We start from the raw sequence: 26,467 nt of genomic DNA, 5'->3' as shown, positions 1-26,467 counted from the left end.
TAGGCGATCTAATGAGCTCCAATTTCTCATTTTCAGAAATAGGAACTAGATTTTTTTTGTCTGTCTGTCTGTTTTCCTTCCTTCCTTCCTTCCTTCCTTCCTTCCTTCCTTCCTTCCTTTTTTTTTTTTATATATATTTTTATTGATTTCAGAGAGGAAGGAAGAGGGAAAGAGAGAGATAGAAACATCAATGATGAAAGAGTATCATTGATTGGCTGCCTCCTGCACGCCCCCCAGTGGGGATTGAGCCCATAACCCAGGCATGTGCCCTTGACGGGAATCGAACCTGGGCCCTTCAGTCCGCAGGCTGAAGTCCACTGAGCCAAACCGGTTTCGGCATTACTCTGTTCAAAAGTTTTATTGCCGAGACCAGTTTGGCTCAGCGGATAGAGCTTCGGCCTGCGGACTGGAGGGTCGCAGGTTCGATTCCGGTCAAGGGCATGGACCTTGGTTGTGGGCACATTCCTAGTAGCGGGTGTGCAGGAGGCAGCTGATCGATGTTTCTCTCTCATCGATGTTTCTAGCTCTCTGTCCCTCTTCCTCTCTATAAAAAAATCAATAAAATATATTTTAAAAATAAATGTTTTATTGATGTCAGAGAGGAAGGGTGAGGGAGAGAGAAACATCAATGATGAGAGAAAATCATGGATTGGCTGCCTCCAGCACGCCCCCCACTGGGGATGAAGTCTGAAACCCGGGCATGTGCCCTTGGCTGAAATTGAACCCGGGACCTTTCAGTCTGCAGGCCGATGCTCTATCCATTGAGCCACACCAGCCAGGGCTATCACACAGTTCTTAACTTGATGGTAACTCTTGGAGCACAGTGTATTTAATTTTTGTGTTTGGCATTTTAGTTGCAGAAGAATGGTCTGAGGAAAAATGGTATTTTGAAAAACGGCCTGATCTGTGACTTCAAGTTCGGACCCTGGAAAAGCAGCACTTTCCACCCCACGATCGAGAACGACGACACGGAGACGAGCAGCAGCGACACGTCCGACGATGACGACGTGTGAGGCCCGGCCTCAGCCCGTGTGGCCGCGTCCTCCGCCGGAGTCCGTGAACTAGAACTTACGTAGAAACGCCGTGAGGAGCTTGGGGGACTTCAGTGCGAAGAGAACCAAGACCGTGGTGTTGGGCCGCGAACATTCTCTTTGTACATGGATGTTGTAGAGATGAGGACTGTGGTGGACAGCGTGGACTCAGCACCACAGTGTTTCTCTGACTAGCAATGTGACGATGTAACAGATGAGATGTTCTCATTTAATAATAAAAAATTGTGTAATGTTTTGCAAAGCTTCTGTCTTAAAATGTCCGGGTCTAAGAGAAAAGGCAGCTTCCACTGTTTGTTTGCAGAGCCTCTTCGTCCAGTGGGAATCCTCCGCCCATCTGTGCCCGCCCAGAGACACTAGCATGTCGGACCCGGAGCAGTGCACGGAGCCTGACCTCCGGCCGCCGTCACTCCCTCCAAGCACTCGCTGCTCAGCCGTCGTAACTCCGTGCCTGTTACAGCACAGACTCCACCTCCTCCCGAGTTTAAGACGTGGTTTTCCAGAGCTTTATTGGGGATGTTGTGAGACAGGGTTTCCAGGGTTGATGGGAGCGTTATTGTGGGAAAGCTTATTTTGATAAATTATTACATGAGCAGAAAAGCTGATCACACTGGCTGGACCTGTCCCAACATGGAAATAAACTGGATTTTCAGAACCTCGTGCTCTGTGGTGTTCGGGGTGGTCTCCACGCTCTGCTCCGGCCCGGCGCTGCTTGCTGCCGGGCGGGCGCGGCCGGCCCGCTCAGGAACGGAGGCTGGCCACGGCCTCGTCCTCCGCGGCTTCGCGCGCCCAGTGCCCGCGCACCCGCGTTCCAGCACACGTCCGTTTTAGTCGTTTGTTTCTCTCTGCTGTGGGGAGGAGGCTGTAGCTTTATTTTTTCTCTGTGCCGTATTCCTGTGTCTGCCTCCCTCCCACACCATACTCACGAAAGTTCCACAGCAAGAGTGTCCCAGGTCTCAGGCTGAGCTCCTCCTCAGTCTTTCCTTTTTCAAATTGTGTTTTCAGAAGACTTCTGTGTTTTTGCTGTTTCCACCTCAATATTCTGCCTAGATAACCACTCCTATGTCTGACATGGATGTTCCCTTTCCTCTCTGTCTGTCTCTCCTCAGTCTTTACCAGGAGGCAGGTCTGTTCCTGGGGGTGGTGGTGAGGGTTCCGTCCCACTGAACCTGGTGGGGAGTTACAAAGTGCTTGTCATTGGAGCGCTCTCCTCGGAATTTGTCACCGGCCATGCAGTCCTCCCTCGTGCATGCTGGCCACGCGGAGCCCGTGGCTGCTGCGCTCCCACCTCGGCCTCGGCCGCCCACGTGTCTGCTTGGCTCGCACTGCTGGGCTCGCACTGCCAGTGCACAGGTGCTTGCCAGCCCGAAAGGCTCCGAGAACCGTGGCGTCCATGTGAGCACACCTGCTGTGCTTTCTGGAAGCTTCCGGAGGAGAGCTGGCCGTCCTCCGCTCTGGCGTCCTGCCTTCGCTCAGGGTTCTGGGCCCTCGTCCCCTCAGCAGCGCCTGGGGCGTGGGGCGCCGGGCGGTGCCAGCCTGTGGTTGGCTCACAGCTGCGGCGGAGGCGGCACAGCGCCCGGTCCTTGCCTTGAAGGCCCACGCTGGGCTCCGTTCGCGTGGGCGAGAGGGCAGGCTGTCTGCCCAGAGCCATGCTCTGACTCGCCATCTCGGGAGCGGGCGGCGGCTGCACCGGGCTTGGAGAGAGGGTGCCCACAAGCACGGGAACCAGCCAAGCTGTGATCTGGAAACGCTGACCTCGGCCACGGAGCCTGAGGCACCATCTACTTCACATTTGTTTTTGTGTGGCAGGTTTTCCTTAAACACAAACCACTCTGTTGCGGCAAAAGTGGACACAAAATACACACTGAAGGCATGTCGTTTGGCAGGTGTTGACCTGTGAAACATCACGGCCGTCGGGGAGTGAACGTGTCTCGCCCCAAAAAGGTGTCTGGTGGCTCCCCCCCCCCCCCCCCCCCCCCCGCCTTTACCATTACTCCCCTCCCCCAGCGGTTTTTGGGGGTTTTGGAATGTGTGACCGAAACTTCCTGTAATGGGTTTAACGTAGCATTTCAAAGAGAATATTTTATGTTTTGTGTTAGTGGGGTAATTTTTATTTTCATAAACGTTTCTTTAAGAGTTGAAGCAAATACTGAAGTGTAACAATGGTCCGGTTGGCCTGATGCCATCAGACTTTGAACAGAGTTCGGGTTGGAGGGCAGGTGGAGGAGCTGGGGAGTGTTTGTGGTGTAGGTCTCAGAACACACGCGTGCTCACTAAACGTGTAAAGGGCCGCGGGCGTGTCCTGACCCGTCTGCCCTCCACCCCCCCCCGCAGAGAAGGTGGCCTCAGTCGCTCCTCCATCTCCAGCCTCTGCTCCCAGGCTCCATACGGCGCTTTACCGGCGCGCTGGCGGCAGGGTTCACACCTGTTAGAAAGGCGCACACGTGCTCGGCCGGCGTGCCTGGTGCTGGTGCGTGGGCTGCACACGGGAGGGTCCTGGTGCGATTTCGTCCGGGGCACAGGCCCTCGCTGCCAGCTCGGTCCCAGGAGAAGGCGTGCAGGAGGCAGCCGGGCTCCCCTCCCGGGCCCCCTTTCCCTGCGGCTCCTGCCGGGCGCAGGCGCCGATGGACCCGGAGGCCACGGAGGGAGGGCACTGGCTCCGGAGCCTGTGCCACGGAGCAGACCCAGCTCAGCCAGGAAAGCCAACACCGAGGACTCCCGGCCGCAGGCTGCCCTGGGCTGGCCCGTCCCCGCCCCTGTCCACGGAGCCCGGCCGCGCCTGGCCTGGTGGCCACGGAAGGGGCCTCCCGTCACGGACAGGAGGGTCTCTGGTGCCTGGCTCCGGCCGGGTCGGGGGGAGGCCCTGATGTGACCTCACTCCTGCCTGGATTCCTGAGGGACAGACAGATCTGACGGGACTCGTGGGAGAAACGGACCCGGAGTGGGGCTGCCCGGGAGGCGGGCGTCCCCTCCATCCCCGCCACCTGAGAGGCCTCCTGGCCGCCTCTGCCAGGAGACCTGACTCTGAACCCGATCCCCCCCCGGTTCTCACCCGTTACCCCTGCTCAGGGCTCTCACCCTGGCGGGGCAGGGGCCCAGGCCTGACTCTGAACTCTGCTCCCGGAATCACGGTCGCTCGGCGGGGGATCCTGGTCCCCGGGCTGGGAGGTGGCCGGACCCTGTGGGGCCGTGGCGGGGCCTGGGCTCCGGCCTGGTCCTCGGGCTCCCGCCTCCTGCTGAGAGCAAGCTCGGCCCAGGCACCTGTGAGGAGACCAGGGCCTGTCACCAGCTCAGCCTGACCCCTCCCGGGCCGCAGCCTCAGCCTCAGCCAGGGCAGGCACCTCCTCTGGGGGGTGCGGAAGGGAAGGAAACCCCAGTAAGGACTTCGTCCGACTGTTTTCATAAAAGAGAATGAACACCAGGGGGCAGCAACCCCCCACCCAAGGGCCTGCAGGCACTTCGTCTGCTCAGCAGGACCCGGGTCTCCCGTGTCCCTGGGCCTCCTCCCCGCACCCCCCACCCGACCCTGAGCCGACTGAGCCCCTGGTCTCCCCCGAGAAGTGAGTGAGGAGGTGGATTCCTGCGTCTTTTCTGAGATCTGGTTTCTATTTATTTTATTTGTTCTCCCTCCCCCGACGGGTTTCTCCATCGATGTTGAGAGAGCGGGGAAGGGAGGGGGACCGAGAGAAACGTCCATGTGAGACATCGATTGGCTGCCTCCTGCCTGTGCCCTGATCGGGGCCGGAGCAGCTGCAACCAAGGTACATGCCCTTGACTGGAATCGAACCCGGGACCTTTCAGTCTGAGGGCTGGTGCTGCTCCTGAGGCTGAGGGGCCCTGGGTCCGCAGGGTCGCTGAGGCCCTCGCGGGGGACAGGACCGGAGGCGGAGCCAGGCCCGTGTCCTCTGCGACCGCGGTGCCGTCTCACTAGAACCTTCCGGGGCCGTCACGCCGGCCAGCGGGCTGCGTCCGTCCTCCTGCGAGTGGTGGGTCCTGGGGCCCCGGAGGGGGACAGGCCATAGGAGGAGGGCTGCAGGGCTGCTCTCCCTTGACCCTGTGACCTCGAGCGGTCACATGACCTCTACTTCCTCCTTTGTGACACAGGGGAGTTCCCTGGAGGTGCACGCTGACTCTGACCCCAGGTCCCCAGCCCGTCCATCCGGCTGGGGCTCCTGGTGTGTGTGATGGTGTGTGTGTGTGTGATGGTGTGTGTGTGTGTGTGTGTGTGTGATGGTGTGTGTGTGATGGTGTGTGTGTGTGTGTGATGGTGTGTGTGTGTGTGTGTGTGTGATGGTGTGTGTGTGTGTGTGTGTGATGGTGTGTGTGTGATGGTGTGTGTGTGTGTGTGTGAGATGGTGTGTGTGTGATGGTGTGTGTGTGTGTGATGGTGTGTGTGTGTGTGTGTGTGATGGTGTGTGTGTGATGGTGTGTGTGTGTGTGATGGTGTGTGTGTGTGATGGTGTGTGTGTGTGTGTGTGTGATGGTGTGTGTGTGTGTGTGTGTGATGGTGTGTGTGTGATGGTGTGTGTGTGTGTGAGATGGTGTGTGTGTGATGGTGTGTGTGTGTGTGTGTGTGAGATGGGGTGTGTGTGTGTGTGTGTGTGTGTGTGATGGTGTGTGTGTGTGTGATGGTGTGTGTGTGTGTGTGTGAGATGGTGTGTGTGTGATGGTGTGTGTGTGGGTGTGTGTGTGATGGTGTGTGTGTGTGTGATGGTGTGTGTGTGTGTGATGGTGTGTGTGTGATGGTGTGTGTGTGTGTGTGTGATGGTGTGTGTGTGTGTGATGGTGTGTGTGTGTGTGTGTGTGTGTGTGAGATGGGGTGTGTGTGTGTGTGTGTGTGTGTGATGGTGTGTGTGTGTGTGATGGTGTGTGTGTGTGTGATGGTGTGTGTGTGTGTGTGTGTGTGATGGTGTGTGTGTGATGGTGTGTGTGTGTGTGATGGTGTGTGTGTGTGTGATGGTGTGTGTGTGTGTGTGTGAGATGGTGTGTGTGTGATGGTGTGTGTGTGTGTGATGGTGTGTGTGTGATGGTGTGTGTGTGTGTGTGGTGTGTGTGTGTGTGATGGTGTGTGTGTGTGTGTGATGGTGTGTGTGTGATGGTGTGTGTGTGTGTGATGGTGTGTGTGTGTGTGATGGTGTGTGTGTGTGTGTGTGAGATGGTGTGTGTGTGATGGTGTGTGTGTGTGTGATGGTGTGTGTGTGATGGTGTGTGTGTGTGTGTGGTGGTGTGTGTGTGTGTGATGGTGTGTGTGTGTGTGTGTGATGGTGTGTGTGTGATGGTGTGTGTGTGTGTGTGGTGGTGTGTGTGTGTGTGATGGTGTGTGTGTGTGTGTGATGGTGTGTGTGTGTGTGTGCGTGTGTGTGTGCGTGCGTGTGTGTTGGGTGGGGGTGTGTGTGCTGGTGCCCTCGGGGCTGAGGGTGAGGATGAGAAGCTATAACTGCAGCCCTAACCATGACCCGGTTCCGCTGGCCGGGCGCGGGCGGGCAGGCTGTCCTGGGCCGGTGCCTGGCGGTTCCCTGCACCTGGTCTCACTCTCACTTCCAGGAACACAGCAACGGAACCTCAGCCAGCACCCCGACCCGTGTCACCCCGAGTCCGTCGGATCCGGCCCAGCGAACCCGGCCCAGGTGCCGGGGCCGCGGCTGCTGGTCCTCCCTGCAGCTGTGGCTGGTGAGCGGGGCTTCCTGGCAAACCGGAGTCCGGGGGGCGCTGGCTTCAGCGTGTCCTGATCGCCCTCGCCCTCCCTGGACAGGGCACCCCCTGAGCTGGGGCCGCCCTCACCCCTGAGCTGGGGCCGCCCTCCCTGGACAGGGCACCCCCTGAGCTGGGGCCGCCCTCACCCCTGAGCTGGGGCCGCCCTCACTCCTGAGCTGGGGCCGCCCTCACCCCTGAGCTGGGGCCGCCCTCCCTGGACAGGGCACCCCCTGAGCTGGGGTCGGCTCCTCACCCCTGAGCTGGGGCCGCCCTCCCTGGACAGGGCACCCCCTGAGCTGGGGTCGGCTCCTCACCCCTGAGCTGGGGCCGCCCTCCCTGGACAGGGCACCCCCTGAGCTGGGGCCGCCCTCACCCCTGAGCTGGGGCCGCCCTCACCCCTGAGCTGGGGCCGCCCTCACCCCTGAGCTGGGGCCGCCCTCACCCTGAGCTGGGGCCGCCCTCACCCTGAGCTGGGGCCGCCCTCACCCTGAGCTGGGGCCGCCCTCACCCTGAGCTGGGGCCGCCCTCACCCCTGAGCTGGGGCCGGGCAGGGCCAGCTCAGTAACCTTCCATCCGTCTGACAATTGGAGAAGGAACAGTCACTGTGAAAAGTGACATCACTAAGTGTCAGCCGGGAGTCCTGTGAGCCTGTGTCCAGGGCTCTGTCTGCTTTTTTTCTTCTTTTAAAAAAAATATATTTTATTGATTTTTTACAGAGAGGAAGAGAGAGGGACAGAGAGCTAAGAAACATCGATGAGAGAGAAACACTGATCAGCTGCCTCCTGCACCCCCCCCACTGGGGATGTGCCTGCAACCAATGTACATGCCCTTGACCGGAATCGAACCTGGGACCTTTCAGTCCGCAGACCGACCCTCTATCCACTAGTCAAACCGGTTTTGGCCGCTTATTTATTTATATATTTTTATTAATCTTTTTATTGGTTTCAGAGAGGAAGGGAGAGGGAGGGAGAGAGAAACATCAGTGATGAGAGAGAACCACTGGGGATCGATCCATCCTGGGGATGGAGCCTGCAGCCTAGACATGCGCCCTTGACCGGGAATTGAGCCCAGGACCCTCCAGTCGATAGGGTGTCACTCTAGCCACTGAACCACACCAGCCAGGGCTCTGTCAGCTCCCTGTCAAACCCGGAACTTGCTTCCATCGCTACCTGAGCCGGCTCCTCACAGCAGCTCCCTGGGCCCCACATGAGGGCCGAGGGCCCCAGGGCCCTGCAGGGACCTGAGCTGAGCCTCTGCGGCGCCCCCTGCAGGTGGGACAGGTCAGGACAGCGCTGACCACCCGGGCGGGGCCGAGAGGTGGATGGTGGCTGCACAGACCCCTGGAGAGGTGTTGCTGCTGCCCCTCAGGTGGGTGCTGGGTGCACCGGAGGCCGGCCGGGCGCCGGGCACAGCAGGCAGGTGGGCAGGGTGGCCCCTCATGCCCGTCTGGCCACAAGGACACCGGCCTTTGCTGTGAACAGGACCCGGCAGGCGACCCCTCTTTCCTGCCTTCTCCCCGTGGCTGCTGTTTGGCTTGGACACCAACCTCGCCGAGCGGGTGTTTATCACCGTGGTTTCTGGTTAGTTTCTCTTTCGAGTGAAAACACAGAAATGTCAGCTCACAGCGTGGTGGGGGATGTTTAGATCCAAAATAAACTGTTTTGTCAAAACGGAAAACAGCGAGGCCTGGGTGAACCCTGTGCCCTTCTGTCCGGGCCCCCCATCTCCTCCCCCCTCCCCCCTCCCCGAGCCGCCCTCCAGGATTGCAGTCCCTCTGCCGTGCCCGGCTGCACGGTCCGGGGGACACCGAGGGGGCCCCGAGGTCCCTCCCTCCTGGCGCGGAGGCAGCAGGACCCATGGGAGAGCGGCCCCTGCGTTCGCACAGGTTCGCGCCCGGACTGAGGACGTGCCGTCCTCTTGTGCAGGGCCACGTGCAGGCCCAGCGTGGAGGAGAGCCCTCCGGCAGGATCACGGCCTCAGCCGTGGCTGTGAGCTCGCAGAGACCACGTCCCCGTGGGTGTGAGTCTGGGATCAGGGAAGGTGGGCCCAGGCTCCCATGGACAGTGGGTCGCTGGGCTGCGAGGACTGTGGTCAGGAGGCGGCTCCTGCCCTAAAGGAGCTTCTGCACCAGGAGGGGCGTGGGCCTCCTGCACACGGAGCGGGGACACCTCCTCCTCCTGCACACGGAGTGGGAACACCTCCTCCTGCACACGGAGTGGGAACACCTCCTCCTGCACACGGAGCGGGGACACCTCCTCCTGCACACGGAGCGGGGACACCTCCTCCTCCTGCACACGGAGCGGGGACACCTCCTCCTCCCGCACACGGAGCGGGGACACCTCCTCCTGCACACGGAGCGGGGACACCTCCTCCTCCCGCACACGGAGCGGGGACACCTCCTCTCGCACACGGAGCGGGGACACCTCCTCCCCCTGCACACGGAGCGGGGACACCTCCTCCCCCTGCACACGGAGCGGGGACACCTCCTCCTCCTCCTCCTGCACACGGAGCGGGGACACCTCCTCCTCCTCCCCCTGCACACGGAGCGGGGACACCTCCTCCCCCTGCACACGGAGCGGGGACACCTCCTCTCGCACACGGAGCGGGGACACCTCCTCCCCCTGCACACGGAGCGGGGACACCTCCTCCCCCTGCACACGGAGCGGGGACACCTCCTCCTCCTGCACACGGAGCGGGGACACCTCCTCCTCCTCCTCCTGCACACGGAGCGGGGACACCTCCTCCTCCTCCCCCTGCACACGGAGCGGGGACACCTCCTCCCCCTGCACACGGAGCGGGGACACCTCCTCTCGCACACGGAGCGGGGACACCTCCTCCCCCTGCACACGGAGCGGGGACACCTCCTCCCCCTGCACACGGAGCGGGGACACCTCCTCCCCCTGCACACGGAGCGGGGACACCTCCTCCTGCACACGGAGCGGGGACACCGGCTTCACTTTCTCCTGCACACGGAGCGGGGACACCTCCTCCTCCTGCACACGGAGCTGGGACACCTGCTCCTCCTCCTCACCTGCCTAATTAGGAGACAGAGGGGGTTCAGGTCCAGAGCGGCAGCGTCTAGGAGAGGGACCTGGGGAAAGTGGGGGTTTGTCTGGGAGTGTGGCCCAGAGGGCACCTAGGGGTGCAGGGAGTGGTTGGGGTACAGGTAGTGATTGGGGTGCCCCAGTGGTTTTACGGCAGCACTGAGCAGAAGGTGGTTTTCATATACCCCTGCCCCCTGCCCAGCCCCCACCCACACCCCTGGCTGCACCTGGTACAGCTGAGACCCTCCCTGACACATCCTCACCGGGGCCCAGAGTGGCCTCAGGCTCCTGTCTGGGCTGCACGCCCTGTGTGTGCACACAGGTAAGGACTGTATCCCCCACTTCGGTGCCACATGCAGTCCCGTGCCCCGAAGGCCCTCTGCTGCCGCCATTCACCTCCTCCCTGGCCGACGCATGGCCTCCCCCAGAGCCGGGAGCACCGACCGGGCCATTCCAGAGGAGAGGCGTGTGTGAGATCACGGATCTCAAAGACTTAGGACCAAATACACACGTGAAACAGCCCAATGGCTTTTATATTAATCACATGTTTTAGCTGGTTCTCTTTGGGTCTAGTGGGTTAGGTAACAGATTATTAAAATTAATTTCACTTGTTTCATTCGCCCTTTTAAGTGGGGGGAGAAGGAAATTAAAAATGAGGCCACGTTACCTTTCTTCGGACAGCCCTGCTCTCGCCTTCCCCCCGACCCTCCGCGGGAGGCCCCGGCAAAGGCTGTGGGCTCAGAAAGGAGGTTCCCACATGCAGGCCCAGCGGACTGGCTGCTCTGCACAGACGAGGGTCAGGGGACCGGTGGGCTCCGTCCACATGACTGGCGCCTGCGGCTTGACCGCCCGGCTGACGACACGCTGCTGGTTTCCGTCTGGAGATGGAGCCGTTTGTCTACGGCAGTGGTCGGCAAACCGCGGCTCTCGAGCCACAGGCGGCTCTTTGACCCCTTGGGTGTGGCTCTTCCACAAAACACCACGCCTGGACTAGTCTGTTTTAAAGAAGTGGTGTTAGAAGAAGTCTAAGTTTAAAAAATTTGGCTCTCCAGCCGAAACCGGTTTGGCTCAGTGGTAGAGCGTCGGTCTGTGGACTGAAAGGTCTCAGGTTCGATTCCGGTCAAGGGCATGTACATTGGTTGCAGGCACATCCCCGGTGGGGGGTGAGCAAGAGGCAGCTGGTCGATGTTTCTCTCTCATCGACGTTTCTAGCTCTCTATCCCTCTCTCCTCCTCTCTGTAAAAAATCAATAAAATATATTTAAAAAAATTTTGGCTCTCCAAAGAAATTTCAATCGTTGTGCTGTTGACATTCAGCTCTGTTGGCTAATGAGTTGGCCGTGCCCGCACACCTGATGGGTACTAGTGCTTCCCAGGAAGCAGCCGCACAGAAGGACGAATTCAACCGCAGGTGCAGCTGCCACCACGCTGGGCGGAGCCAGGGCTGTTATGGGGCCCCCAGCACCTCCAGTTGAGTCACTGGAGGCGATTGTGGGTTCATGAGCATCAGAGGCCCCCAAATTATAGTTCGACTCCTCGAAAACGAGATTCTGATTTGCCCCCGGGAGGTTTGCTGCTGATGTGAGAGGTGAACTGGCACACACCCACGCATGCATGCACACACAGTATGTATGTATGCATGCATACATGTATATATGTGTGCATGCTCTGGGAGTTCCTCATTCATAGAAAGTGATGGAGCCCTACAAGTGGGCAGCTGTGGTCTAGGTTCTGAGAAGTCTGCTTGTTCAGAGAATTTTTATTGGGGCGAAAAGACGTGGTGAGGGCCTCGGCACAGGCGGCCAGCCTGAGGGGATGGGAGACGTCGGTGATCCTGCCGAAGAGTCATAATGCAGCGGGGGTGGGGGGTGGAGGGTGGGGAGTGGGCGGGCCAGGGAGCCACAAGACTGGTGTGAGCGTAGGAGCCACCATTTGCAGCTGCAATGACATCCAGACGTTGATTAGTGTTGAAACCTATAAAATAATGATTATGTTAGTAATAATAAAAATGATGCTCTCATTAACCAGGAAAGAAACTCTCCTGGTGATAAATCCGATTGTATTAGAACTAGATGCCCAGTGCATGAGATTCGTGCACAGGTTGGGTCCCTGGGCCTGACTGGCGATCAGGGCTGATCAGGGCCTTCCTTCATTCCACACCGCCCCCTGGTGGTCAGTGCATGTCATAGCGAGTGGTTAAATTCCTGGTCGAACTCCCAGGGGGACACTTTGCATATTAGCCTTTTATATAATATATAGATTGGGAATAAAGGCAGCTCCGTTGTAGGGAGTGAGCAGACCACTAAGGAAGTTAACTGCTGAGACAGAGCACAGGGTGAGCGGGGGAGGAGGGGACCGGGCCTGGGTGGCCTCAGAGGCCCTCCCCCAGGCCCGGGAGAGCTGGGCGCGACCTCGCGGAGCAGGAACGACCTGCCCATTTTGAAGCAGAAGCTGCTCGGCCAGGACCGGTGAGGCCGTGGGCCAGGCTGGCTCGTGGGGAGAGGACGTCGGAGCGGCCGGCTGCTGTGTGACGGTCTCTGCTGATGAGTCACGTTTCGTGGTTCCCGGGATGGAGGCCAGCCAGAGAGGGAGCTGCTGTCCCAGGAAACCACTTATAACAACTGTTTATGTGGCCGAGTCCTTATGTTTAACGTTCTCACCAAACCGATTTCTGATCGATGACCCACTCCCGACCTCCAGGGCCCGCCCCACGCAGGGCAGCGGGGCTGGTGCCCATCGGGTCCACCCAGGAGCCGCGTGAGCCTGCGGAGGCGGGGTTTCCGGAGGTTTCTGTGGGGGTGGGGGGGGGGCGGCCCAGGTGGGTGATGGGAGGGGAACTGCAGGGCCTGTGGTGGTCTCCGTAATCCCGGGTCTGTAGGGAGAAGAGCATCAGTCCCACTCGCGTTGGCCACACATTCTGACGGTTTAAATGGAAGCTTTTACCTTGAAGATGGGCCAGATTGGCAAAATGGATTCTCCCGCAAAACACCTGCAGCCCAGGGCGGGCGTGGCCTGCGAACCCGCGGCCTAGGCTGGAGGTGGTGGACAGGGGCCTGCAGGTGGCAGGAAGTGGTTGTCTTGACCCAGTTTTTATTTTTATTTTTATTTTTTAATATTTTTATTGATTTCAGAGAGGAAGGAAGAGGGAAAGAGAAAGAGAGAAACATCTGTGATGAGAGGGAATCGTGGATCAGCTGCCTCTTGCAGGCCCCCCTCTGGGGATCGAGCCCACAACCGGGGCCTGTGCGCTATCAGAATTGACCTGTGACCTCCTGGTTCCTAGGCCGACGCTCATGGAGCCACACGGGCCGGCTGCACACATGTATTCAGAGCTCCCAGGGGTTCCTGTGAAGAAGGACAGGGCCACTCCGGGCCAGCTGTAATGTCCGCGGGTACAACGCTAATCTCCCCGCTGCAAACACACGCGAGAAACCTGTGTTTGTGTAAACACCCTGAAAGCATTTTTTAAAGACACGTGTACTGTAAGTCCTGCTGATGAGGGTTTTTTTTGTTGTTGTTTTTTTTAATTCTAAAGTAAAAGGGTGGGAAAAGTAACTTCTCAGCTGCATGGCTAGCTCAGGCCTGGTACGTGAGTCTGTCACATGTGTGCCTCTTGGTCCGTGGCATTGCTGGTGACGAAGGGACGAGGGCTGCTTCGCAGAGATGCTTTGAAAGGATCCCTTTATTTATTTATTAAAATATATTTTATTGATTTTTTTACAGAGAGGAAGGGAGAGGGACAGAGAGTTAGGAACATCGATGACAGAGAAACATCGACCAGCTGCCTCCTGCACCCCCCCCACTGGGGATGTGCTCTCAACCAAGGTATTATACATGCCCTTGCCCGGAATCGAACCTGGAACCTTCCAGTCTGCAGGCCGACGCTCGGCTTCGGCTGAATGGATCCCTTTATAATGAGCGACGCGACTGCGTGTGCTGAGCCGAGCAGTGTGCCGGGCGGCCCTGCAGGGCGTGTGGGGGCTGCGCCCTCTGTGGGCGGCTGTGAGGGTTCCACCAGGACCCCGGCCAGCGGGTGCTGCGTGGCTCAGGGGCCTCGCGGCTCCGCCAGGGCGGCCTGAGGCTGCACTGACTCCACGTGGAAGAGGAGGAGGAGGAGGAGGTGCCTCCCCGACCAAACACGTTTCCGGAGAGAAATTCTGACTCCTCACCTGATGTGACCTTAGGTGTAGGTCCCTCGACCCCCCTCTGTCCGATTCTGGTCTGTTTACCATTTATTTCTGCATTATTGGTTCGGGAGGATATTCTTTCCCTCCCCCTCTCCCTCCCCTTCCCTCCCCTACTTCCTCCCTCCCTCCCTCCTCCCTCTCTTCCTTCCTCCCCTTCCCCCCACTCCCTCCCTCCTCCTCCTTCTTCCTAAGAAAACACTCACCCCTTTCGTAAGGTGACCTGAAAAGCAGTAAACAATTTAAAGTATCCGATTTTAGAACTTAAGGGTGATTATATTATGGAGTAAAATGGTTGAGGAAAAACATCAACACAGAAACTTCTAGAACATGTCACAGCTTGGGGTAAACACCGTGGGAGGGTTCAGGCCTTCGTAGTGGGCTGCATTGGTTTCCTGTTGGGTAAGTTGATATTTTTTAGTTTCAATAAACGTGTGGGCAGTTTACCACACAAACACACACAAAACCTCCAGTAACCAACCAGAGAAACGCCACCTGAGGTCGGCAAACTCATTAGTCCATAGATCCATTATCAACAGCACAACGACTGAAATTTCTTTGGAGAGCTAAATTTTTTAAACTTAAACTTCTTCTAACGCCACTTCTTTAATATAGACTCGCCCGGGCCTTGGTATTTTGTGGAAGAGCCACACTCAAGGGGCCAAAGAGCTGCATGTGGCTCGCGAGCCGCAGTTTGCCAACCACGGCCTCAGGTAGATGTGAATCACTAACCACGTGTTTGCATAAGTTCACAGTCATAGTTGCGTGGATGTTAGTGAGAAAGAGAAAAATAGCAATTTCTCTTTTTAAAGTTATTTATATATGTATGTATGTATGTATTAATTTATTTTGTTTTATTTTATTTTATTGATTTTTTACAGAAAGGAAGAGAGAGGGATAGGGAGTTAGAAACATCGATGAGAGAGAACCATCAATCAGCTGCCTCCTGCACACCCCACACTGGGGATGTGCCCGCAACCAAGGTACATGCCCTTGACCGGAATCAAACTTGGGACCTTTTGGTCCGCAGGCCAACGCTCTATCCACTGAGCCAAACCGGTTTCAGCTATTTATTTATTTTTAATACTAGAGGCCTGGTGCACAGAATTTGTGCACAGAGGGGAGATTCCCTCTATTCAGCCTGCACCCTCTCCAATTGGGGACTCCTATTGGGATGTCCAACTACCATTTTAGGCTGATCCCTAAACTGGCATTCAGACATACCTCTCACAATCTGGGACACTGGCTCCTAACTGCTCACCTGCCTGCCTGCCTGATTGTTCCTAACTGCTTCTGCCTGCCAGCCTGATCACCCCTAACTGCCCTCTCCTGCAGGCCTGATGTCACCCCCAACTGCCCTCTTCTGCTGGCCAAGAGTTCTGTTTGGTCAGTTTGGTCGGTTCCTATACCAGCATAAAAGCTTCACCTCCTAGGCTCCCCATAGCACCTAGATTTGGTTCTCATTGGTCAGTTCCTATGCCAGTCAGCATCAAAAGCTCTGCCTCCTAGACAGCCATTGGCTCCCCACAAGCACCCACCTTTGGTTCTGATTGGTTGGTTCCTATGCCAGTCAGCATCTCCAGATCTATTTCTGGGCCTGATCAAAGAGGTGAGCTTAACTTTCAGTCTAAGTATGCCCCATGCAATGTTTCACAAACACTTACACTGAAAACATCTCGACGTTCACCTGAAATGTAAATTTAACTTGGTAGCCTGTGTTTTTAAAAAAAGGTATTTCTATTGTTTCAGAGAGGAAGGGAGAGAGAGGGATAGAAACATCAGTGATGAGAGGGAACCATGGATTGGCTGCCTCCTGCACGCCCCACACTGGGGATTGAGCTCGCAACTCGAGCACAAGCCCTGACCAGGAACTGAACTGTGACCTCCTGGTTCAGAGGTGGAGGCTCAGCCATGGAGCCACGCTGCCTGGGCCGTGCTGGCAAGTCCCGGCTCGTTTGCCGAGACCACTTCGCTCTGCAACGTGAACCCTGCCCTCACAGCCGCACCTCGGAGGCCCAGGCCCGGGTCTGGGTAGAGTCCACGGATCTGGACCACCCACCTTCCCCGGATGTTCATTCCCAGGACTCCCTGAATCTCCAGGAAGAGCACACAGGGTGGTGTTATCAGAGAGAGGAGTGAGCTGAACTGAAGTTTGAAATAGAATTTCTCTTCTCCCAAATCTAATTATGAACCACTTTTCAGAAAATAGAGGGTGGCTGTTGCCATGGCAGCAGAAGACGAGGCCAGAAAGCGTCTTGGGCTTGACATGTGATCGGCCTCCTGGCTCAGCACCTTCGAGCTTTCGCTTTCTTTTATTTTTTAAAAAAGTATTCTACTGACTTCAGAGAGGAAGGGAGACGGGGAGAAAGATGGAAACATCCATGATGAGAGAGCATCACCGATGGACTGCCTCCTGCATACCCCACACTGGGAATCGAGCCTGCAGCTGAGTTATGTGCCCTTGACGGGATCGAACCTGTGACCCTTTAATTGGCAACAGACGATCTAACCACCGAGCATACCTGCCAGGGCTAGAGGGAGGATCTTACCTCGTTGCTCCTCCCCCACCAGGACAAAGACAGAAAACTGAGTTTCGGTGCAAACTAAGGGGTCACTCCACGTTGCTGAGCCCCAGAGCAGCCACTTCTTTGCTTCGTTTGCAAAGAAGCCGCCGTGTCTCCCCGTCCTGTTCTCGGAGAGAAGGGAGCACATTGGTCAGCTGGTTCTCAGTTTCTAGTTTCTCTCTCTCTCTTTCTCTCATAGGAATGAAGATTGCCAGTTCTTTGAACTTAAACGAAAGATTGATTTTTCTATTTTTAGCCACCAAATGCTTCCATTAAAAACAAACAGGTTTTCTCTATGGAAATGTACTATGACCCCAAAATGTAAATGGAAAAAGCTGAATTAAAAAGCTATAAGTGCGTCAGGAAATTCGAATGAACTCATTAAGCACAACGGCTTGATTGAATCAGTCCCTGCTAGTCAGTTCTCTACCCACACAAAACACGAAATAAAACAGCCTTTTGTGAGACCGTTTGAAACAAAGCCACAACATTCTAAAGTCCCTGGTCAGTGGGGAGAGTCCGGTGTTTTTTATTCACTGAGAGTGACTCGGAGAGCAGGTCGTGAGACGGTCCCGTGAGGAGCACAGTGTCACTTCCTTCCAGGAGCCACCCCGAGTCCCCGCACCTCCCACCCGCCGGCCAGCGGGCACGGAGGGCGGCTCCTCGCTGAGCAGAGGAGCTCAGGGGTCACCCCGGGTGCCCTCGGGGCCGTCCTCAGGGTGCCGTGTCCCCAGGGCCCGTTGGTGGCCGGCTGCACGTGGCCCCATGGGGACGCTTGGCCATTTCCGTCAAGGCCAGCCTTCCCACCGAGGGGACCAAGCTCGGTCCGGAGGCCGTGCTGCTTGTCATGTCGGCGTTGCTCCGACAAAAGCCAGGCGCATTCCAGACGCTCCAGACGCTGGTCTAATCGGCCTGATACGGGGTGCGCGTGGAGAATGTGGGGTCAGTGACCTGCCGGCTGGCCGTGGGGCGCCGGCCGGGGTTCCTGCCGCTGACATCGGCCCGGTGCCCGGCTGCTGGCCGCTGGCCTCGTCCGGTCTGAGCCAGGCGCTCAGCAGCCTGGAGCTTGCTCTGGCTCCCCGCTCCCGGCTGACGGCCACCTGGGCCGGCTCCGCTCTGACCCCTGCTCTCAGGGGGCCTGAGAGGAGGGCCTCTTCCCCTCACACTGGCTGCTCTGCTTCTGTTTTTATTTCAGTGAGAAAGGAAGAGAGAAACATCAGTGATGAGAGAACCATGGATCGGCTGCCTCCTGAACGCCCCTCCCTGGGGATCGGGCCTGCAACCCGGACCTGTGCCCTGACCGGGAATCGAACCCTGACCTCCTGGTTCACAGGTCAGCGCTCGGCCACAGAGCCACGCGGCCGGGCCTCTCGCTCCTGAACCCGCTCCCGGCTCTCCAGGACACTGTCTGCTCTGAGCTCCTCGGCTCCAGTTCCTTCCCTTTTCTCGGCAGCGGCTGATCCTGTGTCCGTCCACCTGACTGTCCGTCTGTCCGCTGGGCTCTGCTCCCCTTGCGGCCCTGGAGCCCCACACTCACGGCTCAGCCCCCCAAGGGTCCGCCCCGAACTCAGACCCCAGCTCTCCCCCCAGGGCACCCCTCCTCCCGCCACCTCGGACGTGTCCTGGCTGTGCTGGGCGCCTCCCTGTTCTCCTCGCACCCCCACCTCTGTCCCCAGCGCCTGCCCGTGTCCGTGTGCGACCTGCCCTGGTGAGGTTCTCTCTTCCTCCACGTGGTTCGTCTTGTGCCCTAACCTGCCCACCCCCCCCCCCTTTCTGCTGGGAGCACGTCTCCCTCCGACGTGAGGATCAGAGGCCGTGGTCTCAGACGCCAGACCCTGGCCCGTATCTCCCGGCCGGTATCTCCCGGCCAGTATCTCCTGGCCAGTATCTCCCGGCCGGTATCTCCCGGTGGATCCGGCTGCCCAGGAAGGCGACCCCGGCTGATAAACGCCGCCTGCCGGCTGTGCTGTCCGGTTAGACACGAAGGTATGCGGGTCCGCCCTTGACACGCGCTCAGTCCCTGTCTCCCCCCTCTCCCACTGGGAGCGATAAGCTGACTTTCTTATTGATTTTGGAGCTGGTTTGGCCGCGCAGACACGTACCTATCAATCGGGACCTCGTCTAATCACAGAGGAATGTGGCCCCGGCCCAGCGCAGGCTCCCAGGGCCGGTCCCTCTCCCTCCTGGCTGCGGAGCCCTGGTCTCCTCTGTGCGCCCCCCACCCCCTCCCGTCAGTCAGAGCCCACGCCCCCTGTCCGGGCCCCGGGCCCCGTGGTCTGTACCCCGAGAGCCAACCCCAGCATGTAACAGTTCCAAGAGTTTTACCGAAAGGTCGATGGGTCTTGTGCAGCTCAGCGAGGGTGAGCCACATGCAGTTCACCTGTTGGAAGGCACTGCCCCCAAACCTGAATAGGATGATCGTTAGCTGCCAGACAGCTCGGGGCATTTATTGCCTCCTGTTGGCCAAACACCTGAGCAGCGGTGGGCTATTCCCCAAACTGACGATCTCGGTGAGCCCTCTGATACCTCACCCTGTGAAGTGCCTGTCTTCGCCTCGCCTCGGGACAAACTGCGTTACTAAAAGCACGGGTCCTTGGTCAAGGAGGAGCGTCTTCCAGCTCGTCCAGCGGGAAGCTCCTCTGACCCCAGTGCCTCTCAGCGCTCTGTGTGGAGAGACGCTGCGGCCGGTCCGTCCAGGGCCCCTTCTCGCTGTCGCTGCCGCCTCTGCCCATTAATTACCCGGAGACCGGCTCCCCCACGGACGCCAGCCTTCACGCCGGAACCTGACCGACCGGTGACCACTCGCCTTAAAGAGAATTTCCTCCAGCCCTAGCCGGCGTGGCTCAGTGGATAGAGCATCAGCCTGTGGACGGAAGGGTCCCAGGTTCAGTTCTGGCCAGGGGCACCTGCCTGGTTTTCGGGCTCGATCCCCAGTGGGGGGTGTGCAGCAGGCAGCCGATCCATGACTCTCTCTCATCACTGATGTTTCTGTCTCTCTCTCCTCCCTTCCTCTCTGAAATCAATAAAGAAATATATTTTTAAAATTGTTTTAAAAAACAAAACATTTCCTCCCAATGGTCCCAGGACCACACACCACAGGTGCAAACAATCATGAACAAAGGACTTCATCTGAAGGAAAAAATGCTAACACCTCCCACTTAGAGTTTTAAAACACAACCCTGTTTCCCACCGAGAAGGAACAAGAAATTCTTTCTTCCTTAATAAGCAGCCCCCAACAAATCTCAAAATTTCAGAATCACGCAAATGACCCTGATCACCAGAAATCATGGCAGATATTGAAATGAATGCACGAGGACTTGAAATGGGTTGAAGATGATCATCGGATTCATCAGACATTTTTAGACATTAAGGGGAGGCACAGTGGTATTTTCTGAGCTGTGAGCTTCTGCATAAGGAAGTCTAGCTACCGGACAAGAAAGATCTATTCCAAAGTCTTCCCAGGAGTGACACCGGCATGGCTGCTGGAGCCAGTTTGTGGCATGCGGGGCGTGGCAGCACCGTGACCTGCCTCGACCTGCCTCGAAGTCCTCGAGAAGAGAAACACCCACGTCCGGCCCGGGGAGCCCGCCCGGGACCGCGCTCCAGTGAAGACGGTGGGCAGCGTGTCTCGTCGAGGCGATGGCTGATGGAGTGTGTCTCCCTGTGGTGAAAGCAGGCCTTGTCTACAGGCCACGGCTTTGCGGGTAGAATGCAGTCTGCCCTGGGATCCGCTCCGAGCTCTTCGCTGGAGGCTGAGCAGAGGGACCGTGCTTCTCATGATGCCGCTTTATAAGAAGGAAGGACGGAGCGATGGGCCCTAAGACATGACCCCTGGGGAGGGAGGCGCCCTGCCCGCCAGGTCTCGGGGTCAGCGGACCCTCAGCCCTATCTCCCTGGAGCTGTGTGTGGACAGATGTCACTGGCCCTCATTGCGCTCTCTCTGCACGAAGAATAAGGTAAATAGGAGACACTAATTCTAACCTAGGACCGGCTGGCTATGCGGACGCACGTTCACTGCGTCGCGGCTGCTCTGTGTTTGCGAGAACCAGCGTGAGGGCTGGAGTGCTGGTCTCCGGGAAGGAGTGTCTCCCGGTCCCCTCCTCACCCTGATCTCGTGGGATTCTCCGGGGACGGGGGCCGGGTGGTCAGCCGGGCGGGCCCTCGGCCGGGGTGGAGCGCGTGTGAGGTTTGCAGGGCAGCACGGCTGCCCCTCAGCGCGGACGGTGCCGTCTGGGCGGCCGGGCCGGGCCGACCGCGGCGCCGCCCTCAGAAGCACTTCCTGTGCACCACGGGCGGGCCGGCCTCGTCGTACTCCTGCCGGCTGATCCACATCTGCCGGAAGGTGGACAGCGAGGCCAGGATGGCGCCGCCGACCCACACGGAGTACTTCCGCTCGGGCGGCGCGATGACCTTGACCCTCACGCCCCCGGGGGCCAGGCCGGCCACCTCCTGCCGCAGGCGCTCGGCCAGGCCGGGGAACAGGGTGCTGCCGCCGGACAGCACGGCGTTGGCGAACAGGTCGCGGCGCAGGTCCACGTCGCACCGCAGGACGGCGCCGGCGGCTGCGGCGTGGATGCCCGGGGCCTCCAGGCCCAGCAGCGACGGCCGGAACAGCGCCTCGGGGCAGCGGAACCGCTCGCTGCCCACGGCGATGACCCGCCCGTCCGGCAGCTCGTAGCTCCTCTCCAGCGCGGGGTCTGCGGCCGCGCCGGCCGTCTCCTGCTCGAAGTCCAGCGCCACGTAGCACAGCCGCTCCTTGGCGTCCCGCACGATCTCCCGCTCGGCCGTGGTGGAGAGGCCGTGGCCGCGCTCCCTGAGGAGCTGGGCGAGGTAGTCGGTGAGGTCCCGGCCGGCCAGGTCCAGGCGCTGGACGGCGTGGGGCAGGGCGTAGCCCTCGTAGACGGGCACGGTGTGGGTGACGCCGTCCCCGCAGTCGGTGACGACGCCCGTGGTGCGGCCCGCGGCGTACAGCGACAGCGCGGCCTGCACCGCCACGTACACGGCCGGGGCGCCGAAGGCCTCGAACATGATCTGGGCCATCCTCTCCCGGTGGGCCCTGGGGTTCAGGGGCGCCTCGGTGAGCAGCACGGGGTGCTCCTCGGGGGCCACGCGCAGCTCGCTGTGGAAGGCGTGGTGCCAGACCTGCTCCATGGCGGCCCAGTCGGCGACCACGCCGTGCCGCACCGGGCGCCGCAGGCTCAGCACTCCGCGCCGGCGCTGCGCCTCGTCGCCCACGTAGGCGTCCCTCTGCCCCATGCCCACCAGCGCACCCCGGTGCCGGGGCCGCCCCACCACGCAGGGGAACGCCGCCCGGGGCGCGGCGTCCCCGCCGAAGCCCGCCTTGCACACGCCCGACCCGCTGTCCAGCACCACGGCCGCGCGCTCGCTGTCCGACATGGCGCCGGGCGAGGGAGCGCCAGGCCGGGGGGGCTGTGGACGGCCCGGGCTGACAGCTGCATATAAAGGCCCGCGGCCCCGCCCCGTCCGTCCGCCCTGCCCAGCAGTCGGGCGGCGTGGCCGCGCGGTACCAATGATGAGGGTGGTTATGTACATCGCTCGCGGCCTTCCTCACAGAATACGGGCTACGCCGGCCCCCACAGTTACTGTAATTAGGCCGCCCACACGCTTGGGGAGCCTCTGGGGACGGGGTGCAGCCGGATGCCAAGCTGGACGGGAGGAGCCAGAGGGGAGCAGCCCCCTCCGTCCACTTCCTCCGCCGAGCTGAGTGCTTCCTTCTCAAACGCTGCTCTTAAAAAAAAAATTGTATATATACATTATTGATTTTTCACAGAGAGGAAGGGAGAGGGATAGAGAGTTAGAAACATCAACCAGCTGCCTCCTGCACACCCCCACCGGAGACACGCCCGCAACCAGGACACATGCCCCTGACCGGAATCAAACCCAGGACCCCTCAGTCTGCAGGCTGACCCTCTATCCACTGAGCCAAACCGGTTTCAACTCAAACGCTGCTCTTGTGAGAAATCTGACTCCACTTTAAAAAGAAGTTTCTTTTATTGATTTCAGAGACGAAGGGAGAGAGGGAGAGAGAGAAACATCAATGAGAGAGAATCGTGGGTCGGCCGCTTCCTGCAGGCCCTCACTGGGGATTGAACCCGCAACCCGGGCCTGTGCCCTGATCAGGAATCCAACTGTGACCTCCTGGTTCGTAGGTGGACACTCAACCATGGAGCCACACGGCCGGCCGTTTTAAATAACATATTTGACCTGAGCTTTGTAAACACTGATCTTCCAGATGCACAGGCTGGATCTGGACGGGAAGCCTCTTTGTCATTAGGACACTCTCTCCGGGACCCTGTCCCCTCCCGCCCAGGCCCAGCCTCTCCAGCACCTGCGGGGCGGTGGGCCAAGCCCTCCTTCCACTCTCACACCCCCTCTCATCAGCACCTTTCATGTTTAAAACACACACAGAGGAACTGCCTTGGTTTACAGTTTACCTCAAGCTGCCCTTGACTTGCTCTGGTCCAGAGAAGTGTGAGCAGGAAGACAGGTCTGACTAGAGAGGCTGGGGTCATAGGTTAACCTTCTCTGTCCCTCAGTTAACTCCACACCCTCCCCCTGTCAGAGCCCGGGGCTGGAAGGGGCCCTGGGTCCTGCCTCAGCCCTAGGGGGCAGCAGCGTTCTTCCCTGGGAGCCCGGGCGCTCAGCAAGCAAACCTTTCCTCAGGGGAGAAACCAGTCCCCTCTCCGTCTTCACACTCAAATTTACACCAACTTAAAAACGTCTCTTATTGGTCTCAGAGAGGAGGGGAGAGGGAGAGAGGTGGACACATCCCTGATGAGAGAGAATCATGGACCGGCCGCCTCCTGCACGCCCCACACGGGGGTGGAGCCCACAGCCCGGCCTGTGCCCTGACCAGGAACTGAACCCTGACCTCCTGGTTCCTAGGTAGACGCTCAGCCACAGAGCCTCATGGGCTGGGCGGCAATCACGTTTTAATTGATATTTCACGCTGCTGGGCTAGGCTCTGAGGAGAACGTCCGTCTGGTGGGAATGAGGCCACAGCCTGCTTCTTTCCCCAGGAGTCCCACCGAGTCAGGGATCAGCCTCCACACAGAGCTGACCCACCAGAGAGAGGCCCCCGGGGAACGGCCCCAGGGAGACAGTCTGAGGGGTCTCCCAGCATGACGTGGCTCTGGGGCCCCGTACAGACCCCCCCCTCTGCCAGGGGCACTTGGAGGCCTTTACTGACCACAGGCACAGAGCACAGGGAGCCGGGCTGCGGCCTGAGAGCCAGCCACGGCCGCCTGGCCGGGCAGGCCACAGACCAGCTCACCCCTGATTCCTGCCCCGGACCAGCAGCCTGGCTCCCGGGGCCACCAGCTCTGCTCGGAGCTGCCATGTGGGCTCTGGCCTCGGCCACCGTTCGCTGGCTGTTCGCTCCTTGGAGTCTCGCTGGGAAGGTGGGAGCAGAGACCCCAAGACCAGGCCCCTGTGCTCCCCCGTGGGGGCCTGCAGTCGGCGGGAGAGACTCGCTCCTCCTGCTGTGCTTGGCGTTCCGTTGTGGTTGCACGGATCTGAGAAGTTCATCACCCTCCACCCCTCACTCCTCTTTCCACCAGGTGAGGCCAGGCCTGGAGCACAGGCCCCGGCAGCCAGGTGTGCAAACGTGGGCTCTGCCCGATGGGACTTCCAGGGGGTGGACGGTGGGGATGGAACGAGGGGGAGAGGGAGGTGGGCTCTAACATCCACACCATGAGGGAGCAGACCTTCCCGCGGACGGCAGGAGGGGCTGGGAGGAGGCCCAGGGACGGGCGGCACTGCTGGGGCCTCGGCTGAGCAGGTTCCTGTCGGCCTGGGCCACCTGCTAGTTGGGCGCACAGGGGAGGCCGAGAGGTTTGTCTGGCTGCGCCCAGGGAGTCTGTGGGTGCGTGTGCCCATCTGGCTCCGCCTGGCACGGACAGCCGATGAGAAACCTGAGCGGGGGTGGACAGCACAATCTGCTGGATTTGAGAAGGTTTTGACCGCAGGGCTGTCGGCAGGTGGCCGGAGGCGTGAGGCAGAGCTGTCCTCTGCAGAGTCCACAGGACTTGTGGACGGGCTGGGGGCAAGTCAGAGGCACAAGAGCTAGGAGTGACTCTTGGGTTTCTGGTCTTAACGGTCGCGTGAAGAGGAGCAATGAGAAAAACACGGAAGAGTTCCACGCTGGGACCTCATCCCATGGGAGCATTCGGGAGTCGTCTTTCCAAAGAGCCCCTGAGAAGGATCCACTTGAGGGAGGAGACAGGCGGGCATCGGTCTCTCCATCTTGAGAAAGGAAGCCATAGCACCTGCTTTGCTCTCCCCGGAACCATCGTGAGGCCCAGGGGAGAGAAAAGGGGGGCAGGAGCTCTGAAGAGAGGGCACACGTGACACGTGACATGTGACGTGATTGCCGGGCCCGGCCGGCCGTGCCATGGCTCCGTGCCCGGCTCTGCCGTGGGCCTGCCGACGCCCTCCATCTGTCTGTGACTCTGGCGTTCCAGCCGCCCAGCAGGGCCTGTCGGAAACAGCCCCTGGAGGGGGGATGGGATGGAGACAGATGGGAGGAGTGGGGACGGTGTGGCCTCTGGGGGCTCCCCCCGCTCCCCATTCCCCAGAATGTCCGAGCATGAAAGAGCCAGTGCATCGTGGACGTTGGAGGCGGAGGTCGGCTGAGCACGCTCTGGCTTTCCTCCAGCGCGAGCTTTGCGTGTGCTCATCCATGCCTGTGAACCGGGGTCCTCAGGGCCTTTCCCTCAGAGCCTCCGTTTCAGCGGCAAGGAGCCCCCAGCCCCGCCGGGTGGCTCTGTGAGCATCGGCCTGCAGACAGAAGGGTCCCGGGTACGATTCTGGTCAAGGGCACAGGCCTGGGTTGTGAGCTTGATCCCCACCCAGTTGGAGGCATGCAGGAGGCAGCCGATCAAGGATTCTCTCATTATTGATGTTTCTCTCCCTTCATCTCTGAAATGAATAAAAATCTTTCTCTATCTCTATCTCTACCTTTATCCCTATATCTCTGTATCTATATCTATATCTATATATCAATATCTCTCTATCTCTATCTCTATCTCCATCTCTATCTATCTCTATCTATATTTCTATCTCTCTATCTATCTATCTATCTATCTCTATCTCTATCTCTACCTCTATCTCTATATCTCTGTATCTATATCTATATCTATCTCTATATATCAATATCTATCTCTATCTCTATCTCTGTCTCTGTCTCTGTCTCTATCTCTATCTCTATCACCATCTCTATCTCTATCTCTATCTCTATCTCTATCTCTATCTCTATCTCTATCTCTATCTCTATCTCTATCTCTCTATCTCTATCTCTATCTCTATCTCCATCTCTATCTCCATCTCTATCTCTCTATAAAAGGCCAATATGCCAAGTATCCCTGTAGGAGTTGGGCTGGGAGACCAGGAGTTCTATCACTCGCTATGACATGTGCTAACCACCAGGGGGCGGCGTGGAACAGAGGGAGACCCTGGGTGGCAGCTGGCAGCCGGGGAAGGGAGGCCCCAGCCAGCTGCCAGAAGCACGATTGGCTGATTGCAGTCAGGCCCAGGGACCCTCCCCGTGCATGAATGTTGTGCACCGGGCCTCTAGTATATTTATAAAAAAGCCCGAACGGGCCTGCAGAGCGGTGCCTGTGCTGCCGGACAAAGCCACACCGTTTCTGAGGCTGAGGCTGCTGCAGAGATGGTGTTCTCTGCCTGCTTCCGTCCCCACGGCTGCTGTGATGCCCCCTCCTGGCTGAGGCACACCTGTCCTCTCAGAGTCTGGAGGTCCCAGGTCGTTTCACGGCCGGAGCCTCGGGGCTGGGATCAGGCTGGCCCTTTCCAGTTTCTAGAGATGCCATCCCCCAGGCGCTGGGCTGGCGGCCCCTCCTCCATCTTCACCACCGTCCTACATCACCCCCTCCTCTCTGTCCGTGCCCCCGTCTG

General features: G+C 59.0%; 2 protein-coding genes and 1 long non-coding RNA gene across 6 annotated transcripts in view; 1 reads left to right on the top strand and 2 right to left on the bottom strand.

Annotated features, from left to right (window-relative positions):
• Positions 1-1,293, top strand: part of GPBP1 (GC-rich promoter binding protein 1) — a 48,660-nt gene extending 47,367 nt beyond the window's left edge. For all 4 annotated transcript variants that reach the window (XM_045571855.1, XM_036409444.2, XM_036409445.2 and 1 more), the window contains one exon: positions 855-1,293. In XM_045571855.1, coding sequence (XP_045427811.1) covers positions 855-1,013 — 159 coding nt within the window. In that variant the 3' untranslated portion in view covers positions 1,014-1,293. The remainder of the gene's footprint in view (positions 1-854) is intronic.
• Positions 842-26,105, bottom strand: LOC118702906. The gene is made up of 4 exons (XR_004982879.1): positions 26,093-26,105; positions 13,710-13,722; positions 9,726-9,730; positions 842-1,021 (listed from the first exon to the last, which is right to left on the bottom strand). It is a non-coding gene; the product is annotated as an uncharacterized LOC118702906 (long non-coding RNA).
• On the bottom strand, positions 20,801-21,931 carry ACTBL2 (actin beta like 2). Its single transcript, XM_036409447.1, has one exon. The coding sequence runs from the start codon at positions 21,929-21,931 to the stop codon at positions 20,801-20,803; it is 1,131 nt and encodes a 376-aa protein (XP_036265340.1).
• Positions 26,106-26,467: the final 362 nt, after the last annotated feature.

The sequence above is a fragment of the Pipistrellus kuhlii genome, unplaced genomic scaffold (genome assembly GCF_014108245.1).
Source record: "Pipistrellus kuhlii isolate mPipKuh1 unplaced genomic scaffold, mPipKuh1.p scaffold_m20_p_4, whole genome shotgun sequence".
In the NCBI taxonomy this organism is placed as follows: domain Eukaryota; kingdom Metazoa; phylum Chordata; class Mammalia; order Chiroptera; family Vespertilionidae; genus Pipistrellus; species Pipistrellus kuhlii.
This window is presented reverse-complemented; position numbering and strand designations above follow the sequence as displayed.